Source organism: Bos javanicus, chromosome 26 (genome assembly GCF_032452875.1).
Source record: "Bos javanicus breed banteng chromosome 26, ARS-OSU_banteng_1.0, whole genome shotgun sequence".
NCBI classification, from domain to species: Eukaryota; Metazoa; Chordata; class Mammalia; order Artiodactyla; family Bovidae; genus Bos; species Bos javanicus.
In genome coordinates, this window is record NC_083893.1 from 50,358,543 (window position 1) to 50,381,919 (window position 23,377).

At 66.6% G+C, this 23,377-nt stretch overlaps 1 protein-coding gene across 3 annotated transcripts; it reads left to right on the plus strand.

Annotated features, from left to right (window-relative positions):
* The first annotated feature begins 271 nt into the window (after nt 1-271).
* Nucleotides 272-22,545, plus strand: PWWP2B (PWWP domain containing 2B). 3 transcript variants are annotated; one of them, XM_061403898.1, is made up of 4 exons: nt 272-674; nt 9,980-11,556; nt 11,987-19,023; nt 22,037-22,545. In XM_061403898.1, the coding sequence occupies exons 1-2, from the start codon at nt 547-549 to the stop codon at nt 11,538-11,540; spliced, it is 1,689 nt and encodes a 562-aa protein (XP_061259882.1). In that variant the 5' UTR covers nt 272-546; the 3' UTR covers nt 11,541-11,556; nt 11,987-19,023; nt 22,037-22,545. The 3 variants fall into 3 exon arrangements, with proteins under 3 accessions (XP_061259882.1, XP_061259881.1, XP_061259883.1); XM_061403897.1 differs by lacking the exon at nt 11,987-19,023 and having other exon boundaries at nt 273-674; XM_061403899.1 differs by lacking the exon at nt 272-674 and adding an exon at nt 2,151-2,275 and having other exon boundaries at nt 9,980-19,023.
* Nucleotides 22,546-23,377: the final 832 nt, after the last annotated feature.

Genomic DNA, 23,377 nt, shown 5'->3' on the forward strand with positions numbered 1-23,377 from the left:
CAGGCCGAGAGGAGGTGGGGCGGGCCACCCTTCTCTCAAGTCCTGTCCCCTCTCAGCTCCACGACACTGCCCCCTCGAAATTGGGAGCTCCAGCGTGGTCCTTGGCCCCCCCACTCCAGTGCCCCCCAACACACACCACTGCCCCATCGCTGCCCCCAAAGCCCAGCGCATCCTCGGGTGTATCTGCCTCTCCACCCCAAACAGCTGCTCCTGCTGACACCTGGGAGTTACCCCAGAAGCCCCCTTCCTCACCCCAACCCCAGGCCCCTTTCAGAGGCTCCCGTCCTGTGCACCCGCACACCCAGCGCTCTAGCCCTGCAACAGACTCTAGGGCCCCTTCTCCATCAAGGGGAGGCCTGCTGGCGTCTCTATCTCTGCACACCTCCATCTGCACACACTCCCCCGTGCACACACTTGCACGCTCCCATCGGGGGTGCCCCGCCAGCTTGGAGCTGACTCACACCAGCACTGCCCAGTTCCTGGTGCTGTGTCCCTGGTGCCCGGGAAGGGCCACGCCCAGCAGGCGTCTCCAGCACTCTGGCGCCTATGCCGAGCCAGCGGGCAGCCTCCGGTCAGGCCCCCTCCCGGGGCCAGCAGGGGTCCCTGTTGCCTGGCCTTTCTTCTCCAAAGCAACCATGCCCAGCTCCGGAGACAGCAGGCTCCAGAAGCCGGGGGTGCGGAGAGCAGTCACGAGGAGGGGGCCGCGGCGGGCACTGCCCGACCCGAGGACTCCTGGGCGAGGAAGGGGCAGGCAGGCGCCTCCGGGAACCCAAGCCTCAGACCACCCCGAGGGTGCTTGGGGCCGGACTCTAGCTCGCGGGCCTCTATCCCCAGCCCGTACAACGCAGGGCGGTGTGGCGCTGCGAGGTCGAACTCCTCCCAGCCGGCTCCCCGCGCAGCAATGCCGCCCGAGGGCGAAGCCGAGCGGCGCCGCGGCGGCCCCACTGTCCGCGGCGGCGCCGGGGGTGGCGGCCCCGGCGCAGGTCCGAGCCTGGCGGGCCTTGGCCGCCTCGGAGGGGCGGGGCCGGCCAGAGGCGGCGTCCGGGTCGTCACGACAACCGGCCGCCCGCCGGTTGCGGGTGCCCAGTCGAGCGCCGCGATCCCGGCTTAGGGGACCGGGCCGGGCCGCGCGGCGCTCGGGGCAAGGTCACTTGCAAGAGACCGGGTCCTGGGGGCGGCCCGGGGGCCCGAGCCGCGTGCGGGACGCTCAAGTGCTCCGCAAAGTCGAGAACGGGCACCAGGCTGAAGGCTCGCCGGAGCGGGGCCCGGGCGGGGGTCCCGCGTCCGCTCCGCGCCGCACCCCCAATCCCCCAACCCGCGGCCGGGCTGGCGCGCCGGCGAGCCCCGCTCTCGCTCGGGAAGGCTGTCCTTCCCATTATGACCAGGCCGCGTGGCGCCCTGACCGCACCGGGGGTCGCACAGAACCCGCTCCCCGCGGCCATGCGACTTAGACTTGAGGGCAGATCACTCTCCCTCAGCCCGCGGAAGGCAACCTGGGGCCGAGCGCGCGTCCTCCCGTCACCAGGGGAGGCGCCGAGCACACGGGGGTCGTCAAGTGACCCCCTGGCGGCTGCGGTGGCCGCCGTGTCCCCTTGGTGCCCCGCGCCTCCTCGCGCCGGCCCGCCGGGCTTCCTGCTCGCGCCGCCGAGACTTCCTCCCCGCGGTGCCCGGGTGGCTACCCGAGCGCCAGACCCGAAGGCGGGGAACCCGGGGACTCGAGAAGGGAGGGCCGGGGCGAGGAGAGGGGGCGACACCGTGGGGCCGAGAGGGGCAGGCGCCCCTGGTCGATCCCGGCCGCCGAGGAGAGGTCCCTGGGGCCGGGGCCCGGGCGTTCTCCCGGCGCCGGCTCTCAGGTCCTCTCGGCTGGCGCTCGCGGCCGGCGTCGCCGGGGGTGGAGCGCGGCCCTGCCCCATCCCGGCCCATCCTGCCCCCTCGGTGGGGCTCCGCAGTGCGTCTCCGCGCCGGGTGTGGAGGCCGCACGGCCAGGCGCGCGTCCAAGGGCGCCGGTGCCCCGCGCGCCCCTCCCCGCGCCCCCGGCCCGCTCGCGGAGGCCGCCCCGAGCGGAGCTTTGTGACGTCAGGCGGCCGGCGGGCGGCGTCACGCGCGGGGCTGACCCGGCGCGGGGCGGGGGCCGGGCCGGGACGCGGAGCATGGAGCCGCGGGCCGGCTGCCGGCTGCCCGTGCGGGTGGAGCAGGTCGTCAACGGCGCGCTGCTGGTCACCGCGAGCTGCGGCGAGCGCAGCTTCGCCGGGATCTTGCTGGACTGCACAAAAAAGTGAGCGGGGGCGGGGGCGCGAGCCCGGGACGCCCCCGGATTCCCCTCGGGACACCTCCCCCCTCCCCCTGCGCTGGCCCAAGGCCGGGGCCCGCTCCGGGGCGGGGCGGCGTTGCGCCCGCGCGCTTTCGGTTTCCCCAGCCCCAGTTTCGGGGTGCGCGAGCGCGGCCGCCTCTCGGGGGGCAAAAGTGGTTCTCAAAGTCGTCGCGAGTTTTCGGGCGGGGGATCGCGCGGCCGGGCGGGGGACAGCGGGGGACGCCGGGCTGGAGCCCGGGCGCGGCGCGTGGATCCCGAGCCCCCGCGCCAGCCGCCGCGATGCCGGGCTCCTAACTCCGCACGTCTGCCATAATTAACGCACTTTTCTTTGTTCAGACGCACTGTTGAATTCGGCTCTGTTCAGAATTGTCATCCGTTGGGGGGTGCGGGGGGGGGGGGCTCCCGTGCGCTGCCGCACTTGCCTGGGGGTTACTCACAAGAGGGGGTTCCGCGGGCCCTGAAAAGCCCTCTTCCGGCTCCCGGGCGCAGTCGGGGCTGAGGTGAGGACAGAGGGCAAGCAGTTGTGTCCGGCGGCAGGATTTGAGAACACTGTTTGGGGTTGAGGAGCCCCCAGGCGGAGCAGGGATGAAAAGAGACAAGTTGCAGAGCTGCGAGGGGGTGCCCCGCGGGATCCGGGCGTCACTGATGGAGGGGGTCCCCAGGCAGGCCTGGGGCGAGTCCACGCGCCGACAGGCACCTGTGCACCGGCGGCAGGGAGCTCTGCAGCGGGAAAGAGTCTCCTGGATACAGTGTCACATGGTAGCTTGCTGTCGCGCAGATAAATGATTAGGCATTAATCAGGCGCTAATGTCTCGAGGCTCGGGCTGGGCCTTATCCTAAACCACCTCCCCTCTGCAGAGGCCCAGCTTCGCCCCTCGGTGCAGGCCGGGTTTGTGCCCGCGGCATGGATGTGGCGGGAGGACTGTCACCTTTCAACAGTCACCCTGCTGGCGTTATCTCCTCATTAGATGTGCCAGAGCCATTTATGTACAAGTCATGTGACTTAACATATGGCCTCCCAGGTGACTTGTCACCCTGCTCGGAGCCAGCTACTGCAGGGAGCGCTTGGTGGGACCCGGTGACCCCCACAGGCTGCAGGCACAGCCCCTCAGGAGGGCCAAGCCTGCGCCCTGGGGTGGCCAAGGTCCCCTGCCGCCGGTGGCCGGCACTTCCCCGTCAGGCAGGCCACACTCCAGCCTTCCTGCACAGCCCTGCCTGGCCTTTCCTCTCTGCAGCGGACACTTGCAGGAGCGGCCCCCCCACCCCCATTTTCTGGGCTCCCTGACTCAGGACAAAGGAGGCTGCAGGGTAGACTCGTAGCTGGGGGTGTCTGCAGAGGCTGCAGGCTCGCTGCCCTTGCTCTCTGCCTCCAGCCAGGGCTCCCGGCCCTGTGGCCTGTGGGTGCCCTGGTTCAGAGATCTGCACAGCTCCCCACCCGCTCCCCACCCGCTCGTGGAGGAAGCAGGCTCTGCTGGGATCCCAGCATGGGAACTGGCAGCTGTAGGGCGTGTGGGCGTCCGCCCTGCCACGGCCACATGAGGCTGTAACCGGAGCCGCCCACGGAGCCAGGGGCCGGGCCTCGATGGGCACAGCTCAGCTGGGCAGTGCCCCTTTCTGGCTTGAGTGGGCCCCCCAGTCCCCACAGAGAGTCTAAGGCTTAACCTGGCCTCTCCCAGCCCCCCAGTTGTCTGAAGCCTGGCCCCAAAGCTGTCCCTGCCCCTGCCTACCCCGCTCTCCTCTGCAGTCACCTTCAGTTTCATCCTGATCCCACTTTTCTCCCATAATATTATGAGTGCTCAAGTTCACAGCCAGCATGTCAGGCAGGGTCCAGAGGCCTGGGCTGGGTGTCCCAGGCAGAGGGGGCCTGGCCTCAGGCCTCAGGGTCCTCAGCACCCACCTGCCTTCCCTGGAGCACTCCCCGCTCCATGCCACGGGGACAGGGCCAACCGGCCGGGCCCCTTCCCGGGCGTGGGCACTGACAGGCAGAGAGAGCAGCTGGGGGCTTGGATTGCAGGCACCACCCCCCTCCCGGGGCCTGCGGTCCCCGAGCAGCGGGCTAGTGTGGGGTCAGGCCGGGGCAGCAGGCCACTGCGCCCGCAGTGCCCCCGTGGGGCGCGGGCCGCTCACCACTGTGTTAGCCTTGCTGGAGCACACAGGCAGAGCGGGGGACATCCTCCGGGACGGGCAGTTCTCACAGGGGGCCCAGCTACCAGTGTTAATTTGAGGGCACTCGGGAGGCGGTGCCCCTCACTGCAGGCCCTGAGCCGAACACGCGTGTGTCCTCAGAGGCCAGGCCAAGTTCCCAGCAGGTGGGAGGCACTCGGTGCCCAGTGCCCCCCATCCAGCCTTGAACCTACTGCCCGGCTGCCGTGTGGGCTGAAGCCAGGTTTTCGGGGACTCTTGAGTCCACACCCAGTCAGTGCGCAAGGAGACGGCCTGAGCCTCGGGCCCAGCCCCTGCGTCTCCTGCTGCGCCGCCGTGGCTCCTGTGTCCAGGCCAGGGCCCAAGCAGATGTGGGCGTTGTTTCACAGGCGACTTTAGGGTGTGCCTGTGCTCAGGGACCTCAGAGGGGGCAGCCCAGAGACGGCGAAGACTCCGAGAGGGGGTCCCCAGGCGGGGCGTGAGGGCCAGCTGCCTGTCAGGCCTGGCCTTGACCTCTGAGCCGGGCTTTCTTAAACTTCCCAGTGTGAATCCCCCGGGCCATCTCCGCGCAGGCTCCTGGACCCCTCTGCTGGAAAGATTGGGTGTGAGCCTTTGTGACCCGCCCAGGGGGTGGGGTGGAGAAGGAAATGGCACCCACTCCAGTACTCTTGCCTGGAGAATTCCATGGACAGAGGAGCCTGGTGGGCTCCAGTCCACGGGGTCGCAAAGAGCCAGACACAACTGAACGACTGTCACTGACTCAGTCACTCAGCGGGGTGGCGACTGAGGCTTCTGGAGACTCAGTCTCTGGAGACCAGCCAAGAATCCCCGCCCTGGCTGGTCCCTGGGCAGGGGGGGGCCCTGCTCCATCTAGGCACACACGCCCAGGCCCCACTGGCTCTTCCCCTGCCCTTGGGGAGCTGAGTGTGGGGGTGCCCAGTGCACCACAGGCCGGCAGGACCTGCAGCCAGCGGGCAGATGCCTCACCAGGGGACCAGGCCGGCATGGCTGATCTCTGGAGCCACTCCAAGGCGGGTGGTGGAGAGGAGGGGTGGTGAGGGGCCTGGCCTTGGGCTTCTGTAGGCACCCTCAGAGAGGTGAGAGGGACACAGTCAGCTGAGTCGCAGTGGGATGATGCTGATGGTTCTAAAACCCTGGATGCAAGACCCTGGGAGCAGCTGGGGCAAAGATCCTATGTTGCTGTCCTCAGAGAGAGACAGGGTCCCCTGTGTGTCCACAGGGGAGGGGGGCAGGGTCCCCTGTGTGTCCCTGGGGGAGGGGGGCAGGATCTCCTGTGTGTCCACAGGGGAAGGGCAGGGCCCCCTGTGTGTCCCTGGGGGAGGGGGGCAGGGCCCCCTGTGTGTCCACTGGGGAGGGGGCAGGGTCCCCTGTGTGTCCCTGGGGAGGGGGGCAGGGTCCCCTGGGTGGCCCTGGGGAGGGGGGCAGGGCCCCCTGTGTGTCCCTGGGGAGGGGGGCAGGGTCCCCTGGGTGGCCCTGGGGGGTGCCTCTGGAGTCCAGGCCACATTTCCTGTCTCTCTACTCCCTGAGCAGAGGTGGACCTCAGGGCAGCCTGGCGCCGCCTGCCTGCCTCTCCCACAGCGCCCGCCCCTCCCCTGCCCCAGCTCCGGCCCTGCGGCCAGCCGTCTGTCTGGCAGGCCGTCTGTCTGGCCGGCCGTCTGTTTGGCAGGTCTGTGGGAGAAAGAAGCTGCTGTGTGTGTTCTGAACCAGCGCTGGGGCACTCAGCCGGCCGCAGGGTGGGCCTCGCCTGGGGGCGCGGGGCTGTGGGCTCTGCCCACGTGGGCGTCCACTGCAGCGTGTCCGCTGCAGGAGGCTTCCCTGGACCCTGGCCCGGGGTGGGCCCCCAGGGCGCTTCTGTTCCAGGAGCCAGGTCTTCCCATCTCTTCACAGGACGCCAGGGTGGCCTTTCCCCGTGGGAGGATGAGGCAGGAAGGTCCGGGGAACCCGGCTGGGCCCAGAGGCTGCTGCTGGGCGCCAGGCCTGCGGAGGGGAGGCCGCGGTGGGTGTGTGGGGTGTCTCACGCTCCAGCAGGCTGCCTGGCTGGCTCCTCCTGGCTGTGGGCCCACCAGGGCGGCCCTGGCGGGGTTGCTCAGCTGGAGACATACATGAAGCCCAGGACAAGGGTGAGCGGAGGCCTGGCCACTGCTGTGGCGCCGAGGACGGCCGGCCAGGCCCCGTGCCCCTGCGGGCGGCCGTGCTCTCCCCTGGACAGAGCATCGGGGGACCCTGGGCACTCTGTCTCCTGTGCCCTTGGGGGCAGAACTATCCTGCTTTGGGATCTGACCCCCGATAAGCCTCATGGCCAAAGCCGCCCTTGCAAACTTCCCACTTTCTCACTCTGGCTCTGTCTCCCCCGTCCCTCCTCGGGGCTGCGGTTTGCTCCAGGCCCCCTCAGGCTTCCTGCTCTGAGTGGATGTGGGGGGCCTGCTCTGCCCGTGGGTCTCCCCAGCCCCCAGGCTCCCCTCCCAGCTCCTTCTCCCGAACTTGGGGGTGGCTGCCTGGAGGGCCCAGTAGGCTCTGACCCTCAGCACAGCAGAGGGTGGACAGTGGGGCCCAGGTCATTCCCTGGGGCCTGGCAGACCGTGTCTCTGGCCCCAGGCCCCCCACCTCCTGCCAGGCCCTGCACTGTCGCTGCGGGGCTCTGCCAGGCCAGCCACACCTCCGTCCCTGAGTGCAGGCCCACAAGGGCGTAGCCCGGCCTTGCCAGGGGCCCAGCCCCACGGTCACGCACAAACCTCAGTGGTGCCACACCTTGTGCTGGGGGTCCAGGAGGTGCCCCGTGGGGGCAAGCTGCTGAGGTCCTTCCCTGAGAGAGGGGCCTGAGCTGGAGCCGTCTCTGTGCCCCGGGGCACCCAAGCTGGGGGGCAAGCTCAGACCCTGCCCACCCCCTGTCCTGTCCCAGCCTCCCTGTCCCAGCCGAGAGCTGGGATGGTGACCTGTGTGCCTCACGGGGCTGTAGACGGGGCTCTGCCCACGGCCCCCAGCTGGGCAGCCAGGGTCCTGCTGGCCCTGTTTACCCACCGGCAGGCGTGGGTGTGGCCAGGGCCAGGGCCGGGCGGCCGCTCCGGGAAGGAAGTGCCCCAGTCACGGGGCCTGCCGTGCCGGCCACGGCCGCGGTCCCCCCGTCTGGAGGGAAGCACCGCCTTCGGGCCGCAGCCCAGTGCTCAGGGGGGCCTGCACCCCAGAGCGGGGCTCACAGCCTCCGCGGCCTCCTGGTTTGATCTGCTGGGGCTGGGGGGCCAGGGGGGCAGGATCAACTGCCAAATTGCCATGGCTGCCCACCACCCCAAGCAGAATCCACCCCAGAGGGGCCAGGTCCCCACTGCTGGCCCCTGGCTGGACGCTGCCCCCGCCACCCCACCTTTCTCTCTCTGCAGCCCTCACCCCCTCCTCCTTCAGTCACACTCACAGGTCACAGGCCAGCGGTGAGCCAGCTGAATGAGCTGCATCCTCGTGGCCAAGCAGAGGACAGGAGGCCAGGGCCCTGGTTCGCTGGACCCTCTGGGCATTGAAGTGTGAACCTTCCACCCCCTCCAGCAGCTCTCCCATGAAGACTAGATTCAGGGGAGATGGGCTTTGATACATTTCCCTTAATGGCTCTAAACTGGGACTCCCTGGTGGTTCAGACAGTAAAGAGTCTGTCTGCACTGCAGGAGACCCGAGTTCAATCCCCGGGTCAGGAAGATCCCCTGGAGAAGGAAATGGCAACCCACTCCAGTATTCTTGCCTGGAAAATCCCATGGACTGAAAAGCCTGGCAGGCTACAGTCCATGGGGTCACAAAGAGTCAGACACAACTGAGCAACCTCACTTTCAGATTTGATAAAGTTTGATGTGACTCCTGGGTGGTGCTAGCAGTAAAGAACCCACCTGCCAATGCAGGAGATGTAAGAGACTCAGGTTCGGTCCCTGAGTGGGGAAGATCCCCTGGCGTTGGGAATGGCAACCCACTCCAGTAATCTAGCCTGGAGAATCCCGTGGACAGAGGAGCCTGGTGGGTTACAGTTCACAGGGTTGCAAAGAGCTGAACGTGACTGGAGCAGCTTAGCACAGCACACAGCACTGGGCATTCACTGGTGATCTTGAATTCAATAGAACTTGGACAGCGTTCCCATGGCGGACGTGCCCTCCCGTGACGGACCGTCAGGGAGGCCGTGGGCCTTTGGCCGCTGCCTTCAGCCCTCTCGCCTGCTTCTGCGGTCCCTGCTTCTCAAGTGGCCTGCACCCGGCTTCCAGCCTCCTTGTGTCCCTGGGCACCCATCCCCTGGCGGGGGCGGGGAGGAGCCTTCCGGCCACAGGTGCCCGCGGCCACCTGGCTGCAGATGGAGCTGCCATGGTCAGTCGGTCGGTCTTAGCAGCCTTGGTTCTTCTGGGGAACAGTAGAAGCAGAAGTCACTTGGAAACTTCGAAACAGCAAAGCTCACTTATCTTTTCTGCTGTGATTGCATTACACAAGGGAGGGAGAGATGGAGGTGCAGTATTCTAAACTCTTGTCTGAAAGTCTGTTCTGTGCTGGAAAATGCAAACTAACAGCTTTTAGCTTAAGCGGTCTTACAGATGGAACCGCGGTGTTTGCAGTGGTGTGTCGCTGCCGGGGGACGTGCAGCCTGTTTGGGCTTGGCTGTCGTTGTTTGGAGCAGTGTTCTGCTGCTTCAGGAGTGGCTCCCTCATGACATGTGACTTCAGACGCCCCCAGCACGCAAGGCCGGCTGGCCAGCGCTCTGGAAGGGTACTGCCCTGAAGCCGTTCGAAGCAAGCGCGGGCCATTCTGGGGAGCCCTGGGGTGCTGGCCACGTACTTGGCCTCAGCTGTGGGTCCCTGTGGGAGGGCAGCCTCCTGCCTTCTCTGGGCCTGCAGGACGGAGGGGAGGGGCCAGGGTACCAGGCAGGAGGGGTGGTCCTTCCAGGTCATAGTGGGCACGGGCCACCTGTGGGGGATGCCCTCACCTGAAAGCAGCATTCAGGGGGGAGCAGGCTGACTCTCAGGCCTGGGGCTTGCTGGGCCTGGCTGTGAGTGGCCCCCGCCCCCAAACACACTGCACCAGGGACCCCGGTCCCGTGGGCTCTCCTGGGCCTGACGGTCCCCCTGGGGACGCAGGCGGGATCTTCCTTCTGGGAGTGTTGCCCTCAGGGAGCAGGGGGTGAGCGGATGAGGCCTGTGGGCAGGGGCCACTGACCACACAGCAGCTGGGTCCCCACAGGCTGGGCCAGGCCTGTCCAGGAACGGAGGCCCCGGTTGCCGGCTTCCTGGGCCTCCGGGTCTGCAGCTGTGAGTTCTCCTCGTTCCAGGAACAGAGGCCTGGATGCTCAGTGCCTGTCAGCCCGTGGGCTTGATGCTGAGCGCCTGATTTCAGAGCACGCAGCCCGCACCTGGGCTGCCCCGGGCGGGTGCTGGGGGGCGTGCCTCTGTTAAAGCCGGGAGATCCTGCTGGGCCCCCGCCCCCCGCGCGGGGGCTGGGCGCGGGGGTCCTCCCTGTGCTGACCGCCCCTTTCTGTCTCCCCACGACCAGGTCTGGCCTCTTCGGCCTGCCCCCGTTGGCTCCGCTGACCCAGGCCCAGGACGCCCCTGTCAACGGCTGCCACGGCCCGTCCCCCGCGGAGGGAGACGCGGAGGCCATGCCCCTGGGGACGGGCCCCCCGGCGCCTGAAGGCGGGGACGGACCCCCCGAGCCGCCCCTGCCGCCGGTCCCGCCGCTGCCGGCCGGAAGCCTGCCCCCGTTCCCGCCCTACTTCGAAGGCGCGCCCTTCCCGCCCCCGCTCTGGCTGAGGAACACCTACCGGCAGTGGGTGCCGCAGCCGCCGCCCCGGGGCGTCAAGAGGACCCGCCGGCGCCTGTCCCGCAACCGCGACCCCGGCCGCCTGGCCCTGAGCCCCATCCGCCTGCGGCCGCGCCAAGTGCTGTGTGAGAAGTGCAAGAGCACCCAGAGCCCCCCGGAGGCCAGCCCCGGGCCCCCTGCCGCCCCCCGGCCACGCAGGGAGCCCCGCAAGCCCGAGGACCCCGACGGAGGAGGCGACGCGGCCGCCGCCAAGAAGAGCAGGCGCGAGCGGCGGGAGGAGGCGCGGCCGGGGGTGCCGCGGAGCCCGGCCATCAAGATCTCCTACAGCACGCCCCAGGGCACCGGGGAGGTGGTGGAGATCCCCCCTCGCGTGCACGGCTCCCTGGAGCCCTTCTGTCCACCCCCGGCCTCGCCCGGAGGCCTGGACCCCGAGCCTCCCAGGGACCGGCCTGCGGCAGGCGCCCCCGCCTCCATTCCCAAGCTGAAGCTGACGCGGCCCCTGCCCCCCGGGGCCACCCCGCCGCCCCCCAAGATCCGCCTGAAGCCTCGCCGCCTGGGGGCTGGCGAGCAGGAGCCCGTCTACAGGGCCGAGCTGGTGCAGGAACTCAAGGGCCGAGGGCTCCCGGCCGACGGCGCCACCCACCGAGGCGGGCTGGCGGACTCGTCCTCCGCGAGCTCTGGCGAGGATGATGACTGCAGGGGGTGTCCCCGGGGCGCCCACGGGCCCGACAACGCCGGGCTGGCTTTCCTCGCCACTTGCCCCGGGAGAAGCGGCTGTACCAGCGAGCTGGCATGGAGCAGTGACAGCCTGGACGAGTCCAAGTCGTCCGGCTCGGATGGGACGTTGCCGGACACCTGCGACCTCTCGCCTGGCGATGGCGTGCCCTCTTCATCCAAGGGCACGAGGCCCACAGTCCCGCCCCTGACGGTCAGGCTGCACACGCAGAGCGTCTCCAAGTGCGTTACCGAGGACGGGAGGACCGTGGCTGTAGGGGACATTGTGTGGGGTAAGGTTCACGGCTTCCCTTGGTGGCCGGCACGTGTTCTGGACATTAGTCTTAGCCAGAAAGAGGACGGGGAGCCCTCCTGGCAAGAAGCGAAAGTCTCGTGGTTTGGTTCTCCAACTACATCATTTTTGTCAACCTCCAAACTGTCCCCTTTCTCTGAATTTTTCAAACTGAGATTTAACCGTAAGAAGAAGGGGATGTATCGGAAAGCTATCACAGAGGCCGCCAATGCCGCCCAGCACGTGGCCCCAGAAATAAGGGAGCTCTTAACCCAGTTCGAAACGTAACCGGGTTCCCAGCCAGGTGAGTGTGTGCATGGAGGGCTGCCTCTCTCCAGCCGCCCTGAGCCTGCGTCTGTGGCTGGGCTGTGCCTCCAGCCTGGGCCTCGGTGAGCCAGGGGGTGAGGGATGCCCTTGGCAAGGCTGGCTCACCACTCCAAAACGGGTGGTCTGGAAGATCATCCTGCTCGCTGGCAACGTCCCCTCAACGTTTCGGATCACTGAAGAGATGCTTTAAGAGCGGGCGAGTCGTCAACCACCTGGGCAGAGAACAGAGCTAGTTTGTGTTTTGTGGCCATTTTTCAAAGGCCATGAAAGATCTGCTTGCTCTTCCATTCGCCTTTTGGAGAAAAGGGAGAGCCGGTGGCTGGGGTGGGCGGAGGAGGGGCTTGCTCTGATTCTCTTCCCTCCCAGACGGACGGGGCTGTCTCCCTCCTGCCCTTCCCCTACTGCAGGCTGGCAGGTGTGTCCAAGGGTCCGACTTCGCAGAAAGGAGGAAGGTCGCTCAGCTGCCTTCCCCCAGAGGTGGTGCCTGTGGCCCAGTGCCCCTCTCCTGGTGCCAGGGGGACTCCTCTTCATCAGCCGCGGCGTGGTGCCTGGGGCTTGCGGCTCCAGGCTCCTGGAGGGCATCCAGGATCTGCCTCGTCCAGTACCATGGCCTCTGTCTCCAACCCCGGGGGCACTCTGTGGGACCCCCGGCCGTGGCCCCACCTGGAGCCTCTGTGGGGCCGGGTGTCCCCAGGTGGGGTGGGTCACTGTGTGACCTGTCTGGTCGCCTCGCGGGCTGTCGGGACATAGCGAGGGGCCGAGCTGTGTGCTGTGAGCGCTCCCGGGGCCTGAGACGCAAGGAGGTGGGGTTGGTAGTGTCTGATGCCAAGCCCTGGCCCTGGGCAGCAGCAGGTCCGAGGGCCGGCCCCTTCCTCTGCTGGCTCGAGGCAGGCTGTGGCCGCTCGAGGCTCCAGGCTGCCTCGGGGGACCACAGTGGGCGTGTCGGGGTCCCTAGTGCGGGGCAGCCCGTGGCCCCTTCCTGGCCCTGTGGCCTCGGGCCGGCGCCCCGACTCAGCTGGGGTTTGTCCTTCGTCTGGGCCTCTGCCCTCGTCTCTGGACCTTCGGGTGACCTTGTCTGGCCTGGCTCTCCAGCTCATCCACCTGTCTGTGCTGACTTCCCGGGCAACGCCAGATTCAGGGCTGGGTGGGTCAGCTGGCCGGTGGTTGGGGAGGGGGGTTCAAGGAGTGCTTGCTGCCGCCTCACTGCTGGGCCGGCTGCAGTGGGTCCTGGGACTGAAGAAGCAGGGACGAGGGGCACATCTGGGCTGGGGTCCCTGCTGGGATTCTTGAGGCCTCGTCCCCCTCCCCCCTTCCCTGTGCCTCCTGAGTGCTCCCAGAACTCTGGGCACAAACTCCTCCCAGGAACCCGGCACTCCCCCATCGGTTCTGGCCTTTGTGTGGGGTGTGGGCGTGGCACCGCCCTGAGGTAGGGGGCGTCAAGCCAGCGAGGGTGTCGAGTCAGGGCACCCCATTGGGAGGGGCCCAGAGACGGCCCCGATACCTGGCCTCCCGTTTCCCCTGCATCTCTCTGTTGCGGCCTCGTCCCACTGGCCTTGGGACCACTCGGGCCCTGTCTCTCTCCGTGCCCTTCGGCTCCCAGCCCGGCCCACCCTGTCTCTGGCCTGGGGCGGTGGGCGGCTTGCCCACACACCCTGTGAGAGAGAAGGCAGCCCCTTAGGTTCAGGGTTCGCTGTGTTTATCTGGAGGCAGAGGAGGAATCTCACCAGACAAGTTTGCCTGCTTCGGGGGCCTGGCTCCTGGGGCTCTGGGAGCCTGGGGTGGGGGGGCGGTGGGGGGTTGCTGAATCCTTTCGGCGCCAAAGCAAAGTGGTTTTGCTTGATGGGCTTTTGGGTTTTGTTTCTTGAGGATTAAAGACTGCTGAGGTTTGTGCCAGCCAGGTGGTTGGTCTGCGGGCGTCAGCCAGCCGGGGTCTCGCGCTCGGGTGGGGTCGGTGGTCTTCCGGTGGGCACACTTGCTTTCAAGTGTCAAGTGTCTGGCGGGCAGCCTGTCCGGCCTGCTTTCTGAAGGGGAAACGGAGCTGCCTTCGCTGGGGAAGGTGGGTTCCCTGGTGGGCTCCCCGGGCAAGCTGAGGGCGCTGGGGCTGGCCCAGGGGGTCCCCGCAGAACCTGTGTGAGATGCAGGTGGGGTGTCCTGTGGGGGTGCTGAGGGCAGGGCCGGGGTGTCCAGGAGCCGGGTACCAGAGGGTGGTCCCAGGGCTGGGAGCTCGGCGGGAGGCCTGCTGGGAAAGGCAGTCCTGCAGCCCCACGTGGCTCCCCAGCCCGGCGCAGGGCCCTGCCATCCCCAGGAGCTGAGGGAGGCCGTGTGGGGAACGTGGGGTTTGGACTCCAGAGAGCCCAGACCTCGATCCTGAGACGCCCCGCCCCCTCGCAGGGCTGCTGGAGGCTCCGCCGGGAGGTGGGTGCCCACGTGAGCATCCTGAGAGCTGCCCACAGGCCGGCTGCCAGGGTACTGGGGAGGCCGGCAGGTCCTGCCCCCAGCCCTTTGTGCCACGGCGGGGAACAGGCACCCAGCAGGCGCGGCCCCGGCCCCGTCTGAGCCCCAGCTCCCCGTCTGTCTTGGGGTGACCGGCACGTGCCCCCAGGTGCAGGGTGAGTGAGCGGCCTGTCTGGCTGTGTACTCTGGGCTCCTCCGCGTCCCCCCGTGGGGCAGGGTTGTGCTCCTGACCAGATGGGCCGGGCAGCTCCTAGTGCCCACTGATCAGGGGCGAGGGCCCCGCAGGTGTGATTGATGGGGGTGCCCCCAGGGCAGGGCGGGTCAGGCCCCCCACCTGCCAGGCGTGGCGCGAGCCCCCCGGCCTCTTCCCCTCAGACCCTGTGGTCACCACTTCCCTCCCTACTCGCACACCCCCCGACCCAGCCAGGACCAGATGCTCTGCTGGATGCGGACGGAAGTGTGCAGTCACCGTGGCCCTCGCCTGGCGGGCGGGGGGAGGGCTGTGACTCACCTCTCCGGATTCATGTGTGATCATGCGCAGGAATGTGCCGAGAAGGGGACAAGGGCCTCTGGGCAGAGTGTCTGGTGAGGAAGCTGATTGGGACTGGGGCTCTGGGAAGGCTTCCTGGAGGAGGTGACGTACAGCCGAGATTAGAACAGGAAGCTAATAGGGTGAGGATGAGCATCGGAGGCAGGAGGGAGCCGGGCCTCTCCCTGGGGGCAGGGAGAGACCACCAGCTGTGGCCTTGCCCTCAGAGAAGGAGCGCCACGGTGGGACATTAAGCCGGGGCTGACTGTCCTGTGTTGGAAAGATGCCCCGGCTGTGGGCAGCGGTGTGATGGGGGAGGCTGTGCCCCAGAACAGCAGCTGAGACCAGGACGGGGAGTCGGGGCAGAGGCCCCGGGGGTGGGCTGGGGCTGCTGGGCACGCCTAGAGCTCCGGGACCCCTGCGCCCTCACCAGCCTGAGCACCTCGTCAGCGTCCCCGTGCCTGGGTCTGAGCGTAGAGGCGGCTCAGGGTCTAGCCTCAGAGGAGGGTTGGGGCCAAGTGGTGGGTCAGGACTGGCAGGCGCAGGGGTGTGGGAGGGGGCCCCGTGGAGTGGGGGGAGCTCAGAGTGGTGGAGAGGCAGACAGCAGTGACCAGAGGTGTGAGGCCCCTGGGAGCCCAGGAAGGAGGCCAGTGGAGAGGCGGGTGGACCCAGGGCCCCTGGGGAGGTGGCAGGCGAGCCTGGATGGGGTGGAGGCCACACCTGGCCCACAGGCCCCACCCAGGGCAAGCGGTGATGGAGCCTCTACTGAACGTGGGGTCCCTGGGAGCGCACCCTGGGCCCCAGGCAGTCGGGTATGGGAGCAGCGCCCAGGTGTCCCGAGGCCCCACAGAGCCGTGTGCCTCCCTGGGGTGAGTGCCCCGCCTCTCAGCCCAGTGGGAAATTCTCAGGCTCCCCGTGAGCCGGGCAGGCCCGAGGCAGCTACTTCCTGCAGGCCAGAGCTTTCGGGGTCTCTCAGCTGTGCCTCCCTGGGGAGCTCCTGGTTTTACTGAGCAGAGAGCACCCTGGGGTGAGCCTCGGCTCTGTGGTTTCCTGAGGCTGCTGTCCCAGATGACCTGTCTCAGGTCAGCAGGAAACACAGGAACCTCTGGAGGCCAAATGCAAAACCCAGGTTCTCTTCCTGGGGTTCTGGGGAGGGTCCTCTAGCCTCTCACAGCTGCTGGGGGCTCAGGCGCCCCGGGCCTGTGGCCGTACCAGCAGCCTCATCATCAGGGGCCCCTGCTGTGTGGAAGCCGCGTCTGCCTCTCCCCACGAGGCCCTGGCAGGCCCCCTCCAGTCTCATCCGCTCTCTCAGAGCTCTCCTCTCGTCACAGCTGTCATGCCTTCCCCACGGCTCCGGGGGGGACCCTGGTCACCCACCGCATCCTCTGTCCACTCAGCAGCCCCCGTGGGCGCAGGCACAGCTTGCATCCCCGTCCAGCTGGGCTGGGGGTCCAGGGCGAGGGAGGTGCCCTGCCCCGCAGGAGGCTGTGCACACGCAGGGCGAGGGAGGCGCCCTGCCCCTCAGGGAGGCTGTGCACACGGCTGGGCCCCAGCAGCACTTTCAGCCTCACGAGGTGACTCTCCCGGGAACTGAAGACAGCGGCCGGGAAGCCAGCCCGGAAACCCTGCAGCCTGGCTCCTGGCGGCCACCCCGCCTCACCCTGCCGGAGCCGTGGTCACGCGGGCAGAGGCGGCCAGATCCTGTCCCCAGGCTCCGGCTTCCTCCTGGGCTTCTCCCTTCCAGAGCTGTATCTACGGGCCCGGCGACCCAGACAGGCTTTCAGTTCAGCTCAGTTCAGTTGCTCAGTTGTGTCCGACCCTCTGCGACCCTGTGGACTGCAGCACACCAGGCCTCGGTGTCCATCACCAACTCCCGGAGAGGCGTTGCTTTCTTCCGACTCTGAATAAAAACGTGCCTCCGCTTCTCAGCTGACTTCCGCCTTGCTTTCAGCGAGCTCAGGTTGTCTGCGAAGGTGGTAATTATTTTGTTCCAGAGGAAACTCAGGCCTGTGATTCGAGGCCTGGGCCCTGCCCCTCTGCATGGTCTCCCAGGTGGGCGCCGGGCGACACAGGACACGGGCCTGGGTGTGGAGGCGCTCCTCTGGGGCCCTGGGGTCCCTGCGGGCCGAGGGAGGGCCTCCGGGCCTGGGGGACGGGCCGAGGGAGGGCCTCCGGGCCTGTGCCTTCAGGGACAGCAGTGCCCCTCCTGCAGGCGCCGTAGCCTCAGCTGGCCACAGACAGCTCCAAGTGCCCGTCCCTCTTTCCCCCAGGGTCCGAGGCCCCTGGGTGCGCAGGCAGGGGCTGACCCAGGCCCTGAGCTCTGCACCGCTGTGCCCCGGGACTCGGGTGGGACCCTCCACGGGTGGCGGGGTTTCAGCTGCCTGCCGGGAGGCCCTTCTGTCCAGTGACCCGATCTGCTCCTTAGCCACATGCAGCGACAGTGGTCACATGCAGATGTGGTCTTCAGACAAGGGCCCAGGCCTTCCAGCTGACCAGGTGCCCATGGTAAACAGGGCTGACCGCTTTCATCCAGGTCGATGACTCTTGATGCATCGCTGTCTGAGGGCTCCTCAGCCCCAGAGTCCACCTGAGGAGCACAGCCGTCCCTGGCTGCGGGCCTGGCTCTCCGCCAGGACACGGGATTACGTCTGCGTGGCGTTTCCAGCCTAGGCCCAGGGTCCCCCATTTCCCGAGGGGCTCTGGGTCCTCTCCAGGGCATGGCGTCCAGCCGTCCTGCCTGGGTGAGGGCTACTGGCCGTGGGTCATGTTGTTCCCAGGTGGTTAATTGCCCTTCGCAGTTCAGAGACCTGGAGCTACTTTCCTTCAGGAGAAAAGAGATATGATTTCACATGGACTCTTCTAATTCAGATTTTTTTTTACTCGTTTACCACTTTATTTGCATCTCTGCCCCCTTGTACGAAATTCTTGGTTCTTAGTAGCACGGCAGTCATCTTACATGTAAAAGTTGACACCTGTCAAATGTTAACGTGCAGACTACATCATATGTGGAGTCATTTGGCACAGGGAGGCCACCAGCTTGGCCGTGGTGATCTGGGGGAACCCCAGGCCTTTTGTGCCTGGGATCTGCCCTTCAGGGGACACGTTAGAGTCCTGTTTCCAAGTCATGGGGACAGGGCCCCCTCCAGGGTTGTCATGACCTCAGGCACCATTAGTCACTGATTCCATCTTTCTTTTCACCTCTGGAGACTCCTGTACATTCTGGTTGGTGTCTGTCATTCGGTGCGTGTTACGAGGGTCCCCGGTCCGTCTGAGCGTCATCCGGGCTCCTCCGGGCCAACCCTGTCCTGCAGGCCGCCTTCCCGCAGTGCTTGCCTGTCCTCCTGTGTTCATGACGGAAGCGGACACACAGGGGTGCCGCCCACTGTCTCTTGGCTCTGAGTGGTAAGGCAGCTGTGCCCAGCCTTTCCTGTGCCCGCTGGCCGCCACTGCCTCGTCGAGGAGGGAATCCTGAGCGCTCTAGGCATGGCCGTGACCCCGACGGGCCCCATACCTCGGGGTTCCCCGTCCCAGCATTCTTGTGTGTCAGGGCTTCTTCACATCCCGGTCCTGTTGTTTGCGGTCCTGTTGGGGTCTCCCCTTCGAGGAAATCAGCTCCTGCACACTCAGACCCACACGCTGCCCGGCACGCAGGAACACCCACGGAGGCCTGGGCACTCTGCACAACCCGCCCCTGCCCAGCCGGGTTCCTGGCACCCTGCACGCTGGGCTGCGGCACCGTGTCCTGCAAGTGGGGAGACAGGTCTCCAGGGAGGCTCTTCCCTGTGCAGCAGGCAGCCCTGGCCTTCAGGAGGCAGAGCCGTGCCCGGGCGTATCCGCCCACTCAGCACCCTGGGCGACGGGAGGTGCTTCCCGTGGGGAGGGCGGGGCCTGGAGACAGGCTCTGGGCCCGTTGACTTCAAGCCCACTGTGTCTCTGGGTTGAGAACCCTGAGCTGGAGGCACCCACACCTCGTCCCCATGGCAGATCTGGACAGGCAGGGGAGCACTGGCTGGAGGAAGGGGCTGCCTGGGTCTCTGGATGAGGAAGTGGGCCACGTGTCAACTCTCCGCGTGTCCCCACAGGGAAACAAACACAGCCGTCCAGGCTGCGCCCCGGGGAGCCAGCGTCCTGGGACCCGCCCCTTCCCCAGTTACCTGGCCAGGGTCTCACCAGACCTGGTGCAGCCTGCATGTGGCTGAAGGGACCACGGGACCAAGCGGGGGTCTGGCCAGGCAGGTGCTCAGGGTCCACAAGGCCGTGCTGGTCTCTGCAGGGTAGGGGCAGTGGCTGGGCCTTAGGCCTTCCTGGGCCACGTAGATGGGCGGAGCTGTGGCAGAGGCCCTGTGCGTGGACGTGGAAGGCTGTGCGCCCGCCGAGCTGCCCTGGGCCACCCTCCTAGGCGTCATCTGTGAGTCAGGCCACAGTCACCCCCCGGGGGCTTCCTCCTGGGGAACCAGGAAGGTGAGCTTTTCCCGGGATGCCTGCCGCGAACCTGTGGCCCTCCTGCAGTGTCGAGGTGGGGTGCGGGGCTGGGGGCTCTGGGGGCTGCCCGGGTTGTCGTGGTGGAGGGATAGGGACCACTCTGCCCAGAGGGAACACCCCATTATTGAAGAGGGGTGGTGTCGGCCGGCGGGGGTGCGGGGGTGAGAGAAGCGACCCGCGGCCTTCCGAGAGCCACCGGCTGGCCGCCCCAGGCAAGGAGTGTCAGACTGGGAGGCGGGACCCGAACCTGGTCGCAGAGGGTGCAGGCTTGTTGGGGCATCTCCCTAACGAGGGCCATGGCTTCAAAGGGGGTTGTGGCCACTCAAATCACCCCCAGGGCCAGTGTCTCTGCAGCGATGTGGGGTTGCCTTTGATTTGAGCCCCTTTAAATGCTGAAATGTTGCGTTAATGGGGCACTTGGAGTTTCCGAGTGTGGCTATTCCCGTGGATGCTGTGACCGAGCTCTGAGGTGGTGGGGAGGCACGGGGGTGGGGCAGAGAGGGGTTCCTCCTGCAGACCCCAAGTGGGGCTGCCGCTCGAGGCCAGGAGCTTCCCCGGAGCCTTGGGGGGAGGAGAGAAGTCAGCCTGATGACCAGCTGTGGGCGGGCGAACGTCCGTGCATCTTGCTGCAGCGCTGCCAGTGGGGTCACTGCTCGCAGGCTGCACTGAGAGCAGCGACGGCAGCAGGAGGCCTCCCGAGTCGTCCCTGCCCGTCGAGGACGCGGGCCGCCGCGGGATCATTTGCATTGCTCTGTGCACATCCATCTCTGGGGTTTTACATTTTAAACAAATGAAGGAAGGCTTTGGTTCCTTGTCCACAGTAGAGTGAGATGTTCCTGAGCACATCTCTTTTTGCTTAATTTTTTTTTTTTAATTTGTGTGTTCATTGTTGGCTGTGTTGGGTCTCTGTTGCTGCACAGGCATTTCTCCGGTTGTGCTGGGCGAGCCTCTCATTGCTGGGGCCTCTCTTGTTGCGGAGCACAGGGTCTTGGGCACGAGGGCTCAGTGGCTGCAGCCCCCGGCTCCAGAGCACAGGCATAGGACTTGGCTGCTCTACAGCCTCTGGGATCTTCCTGGACTCGGGTTCAAAGTCACGTCTCCTGCGTTGGTGGGCAGATTCTTTACCCCCGAGCCACAAGGGAAGCCTTACTGAATTTTCATCCAAAGCAATGCTACATGGGCTTCCCTGGTAGCTCAGTCGGTAAAGAATCTGCCTGCAATGCAGGAGACCCAGGTTTGATCCCTGGATCGGGAAGGTCCACTGGAGAAGGGAATGGCAAACCCACTCCAGTATTCTTGCCTGGAAAATCCTATGGACAGAGGAGCCTGGCAGGCTATTATAGTCCATGGGATCGTGAGAGTCGGACACGACTTAAGAGACTAAACCACCAACCGAAGTTACCTACATTCACGGTTTGAAAACCCACTAGTGACATGAAGTGTATAATGCAAGGATTTCTCTCCACGTTTCTACACTCATTCTGCTTCTTGTCTCATGATTTCCCAACTTAAGCGTTCTTTATGGACAGTTTTCCTGTGGAAAAGGAAGATTTTGCAAACTTATAAGCCCTGTTCCCCTGCCACACATACACATAAGCATAGTTTCTGGCTAAATCAAGATTCGGTGCTGATATTAAAAATTGCAGCTTATCCACACAGGTAATTATGGCACATTTAGCCTCTCTTCAGCTCCACTCTCTGCAGTCGCATGTCCCTCACTGTGGGCCGTTTCTGTCATCACTGGGCCCCAGCGCTCTGAGAGAAGTGGAGACCTCAGCGCCCCAGAGACGCCCAGCGTTTGTTTCCATTTACGACCACCCTGTGAACAACCTCTCCAAAACGTGGTGGCGTCAGACACCTCTGCCCGCTCACCTCTCGTGATTCTGCGCGCCCCGGGGCAGGCGTGTCAGCTGCGCGGGCATGTCCGAGAGGCTCCTCGCCCTGAGGCCTGGGCTGGGGTGGCTGGCCCCCAGGCCCCCCACACACACCCCGGGGCAGGCTGGGCTTTCCCGCGGCCGGGCAGTCTCAGGGCTCTCGGGGTCTGCGCCCAGCCCCAGCCCAGCCTGCCTGTCGTCCCCGTGCAGGAACAAGACGTGGGCGGGAAGCTGCAGGGTGCGTGGCCCTCCTGTTCCTGTTGGACACTGGGCCTCGCCCTCCTCCTCCTCCCAGGCTGCACCCCATCCCAGAGCCTCCCGGGAGGCCTGGAGGGCTGGAGGGTGGGGGCGCTGGTGGACACTCTCCCCCATCTGCTGCACTCAGGGAGGCCTCTTCCCTGCAAGCCCCCTGCTTTCCTTGGTGGGGGGGTTGACCCTGAGATGCTGGGCCGAGGTGTCCGCTGCCCCTGTGGCCAGGTTCACCTGCTGGACAACCCCTGGTTGTCAGATGGGAGGCGGGGGCGCATCAGGAGGCAGGGTGGAAGCCTGGGCTCCCCACCCGCTTGAGAAAGGATTTCCCTGTCCAAGGTCTGTCCCCGACCCCCGGGAGGTCTCCTGAGCCAGGAGGGCACCTCTCGTGGGTGGGGCTCCCAGCGAGGGGGCGTGTGTCTCCAGGGGCGCCCGTCACACCCACACTGGGGCCTTCTGGGCCGTGCGCCCAGCCATCAGCTCCCCGAAAGCCCCAGCCCCGAGTGGCTGGAACGTTCCAGAGCGGCCGGCCTCACTTCAGCCTCCGTGAGCCTGGCCCAGGGCCGGGGCTGCCAGACCAGCCTGTGGTCTGCGTCCCTGAGCCACAGAGGATCCCAGCCCTTCCCCGGGCAGGCAGGGTGGGCCTGGGGGGTGCAGGGGTGGGGGGCCCTGCCCCAGGAGAGGGGGCGGGGCACCATGGGAGGCAGGACCCCTGGGCTGGTGGGAGCTGGGGGTGGGGTCCCTGAGGCCCACGGAGGCTGAGGGTCAGGCCGAGGAGCGCTCGGGGAGGGCACTCTGGCCTGGCGCTGGCCTGCCCCTTGCCCTGGATGCTGACGTGAGTTACTCTGTCCCTCTCTGCTTTCCCCCAGGTCACCAACGCTGAGGGAAGGGCTGTCCTCCCGCAGCTCCCAACGTCGCAGGCGTCCTTCACACCCCCGCCCCACCCGAGGACGCTGCGAGCCTTCTGGTTGGCTGTATGCGGAGACCCCGCCGTCGGGGTCAGCCAGGTTCCGGACCTCTTCAGGGAGCCGGCGGGTCTGCCCGTGAGGACTGCCCCGCCCGGCGCACAGCGGCTCCTCTCGGCCAAATGTATTTATTCCCACCACACAGTCTCGAGCTTTTCTGGTTCCTCAGAGGCCGGAGTCCAGCAGGGAGGGCAGCCCCCCGAGGACAGAGTGCCCGGCATCTCCCTGCCGGCCTGGGCACGAGCAGCTGCGCGTGGCGGGCCGCCGCCGCCCCCCTCACCATGCCCCGCGAACCCTGACCTGCCCAGGGCTCCCATCCCGCCGGGCACGCGGTCTCCGCCCGTCCCAGGCTGCCGCTCTGCAGTCAAACTGCAACATGAAAAGAATAAACACCTCACCTGTCGTTTGTAAGAGTCCATTCCATACCCCGTTTTGTCACTTTAAAGACCGAAAAGAAGAAAGATAAAGTCAGCTCTGCTCTTGGTTTAAATGCAGGAGAATAGAGAGATGTGAGCAGAAGTGCCCTGGCTCTGGCAGGCCTGAGCTGTGTGCCCCTCCAGAGGGTACTGACCCCTCGGGTGCTGGAGGCTCTGAGGTTGCGTCCCTTCTTCCCTGGGGGCCGGGCCCCTGCTCTGGGGAGAGCACCTCTCCTCCCCAGCGGGGGCTCGGCTCAGCCTCTCCTGGCCTGCCCAGGGCTTTCTGACTGCACGACGTTTTGTGGGGGAAAAGCAACAACTCAGGAGGTAGAGAACTTGGCTCTGGTTTTCCCCTGTGAAAGCTCTCCCCCTGGTTTCCTGGTTTGCTCCTGCGGAGCTGAGGGACATCCCAGAGTGGAGGGTGGGCCTCTGTCTGCTCCTGGCTTTACTAGAAGGTTTGCGGAATGACCCCCGCCCCCCACACACAGCAGGACTACTCCGGGCCAGGCTGGAGGGGGCCTCTCCAGGACAGACCCTTGCCTGTGGGACAGCAGAGCCCTTCTCTCAAAGTCTCACCAGTCAACGCCCCAGGGAAGCTGTTCCAGTCAAGGCCTTTCTACCCTGAGAGCCTGCCCCCCAGGGTCCATGGTGGGAGGGGAGCCTTGCAGGGATCCTGGGAGGCAGAAAGGCTGCTTTGGAGGAAGGGGAGTGGTCCTCTCCTTGCCTGCCCCCACCTCCCCGGGGAGCCCCCTTCCGGCCCCTGCCCTGGGCCTCCAGCGGAACCCAGGCCATGACTCGGGGCAGGGCCGCTGGAGGGCCGCCCAGACCC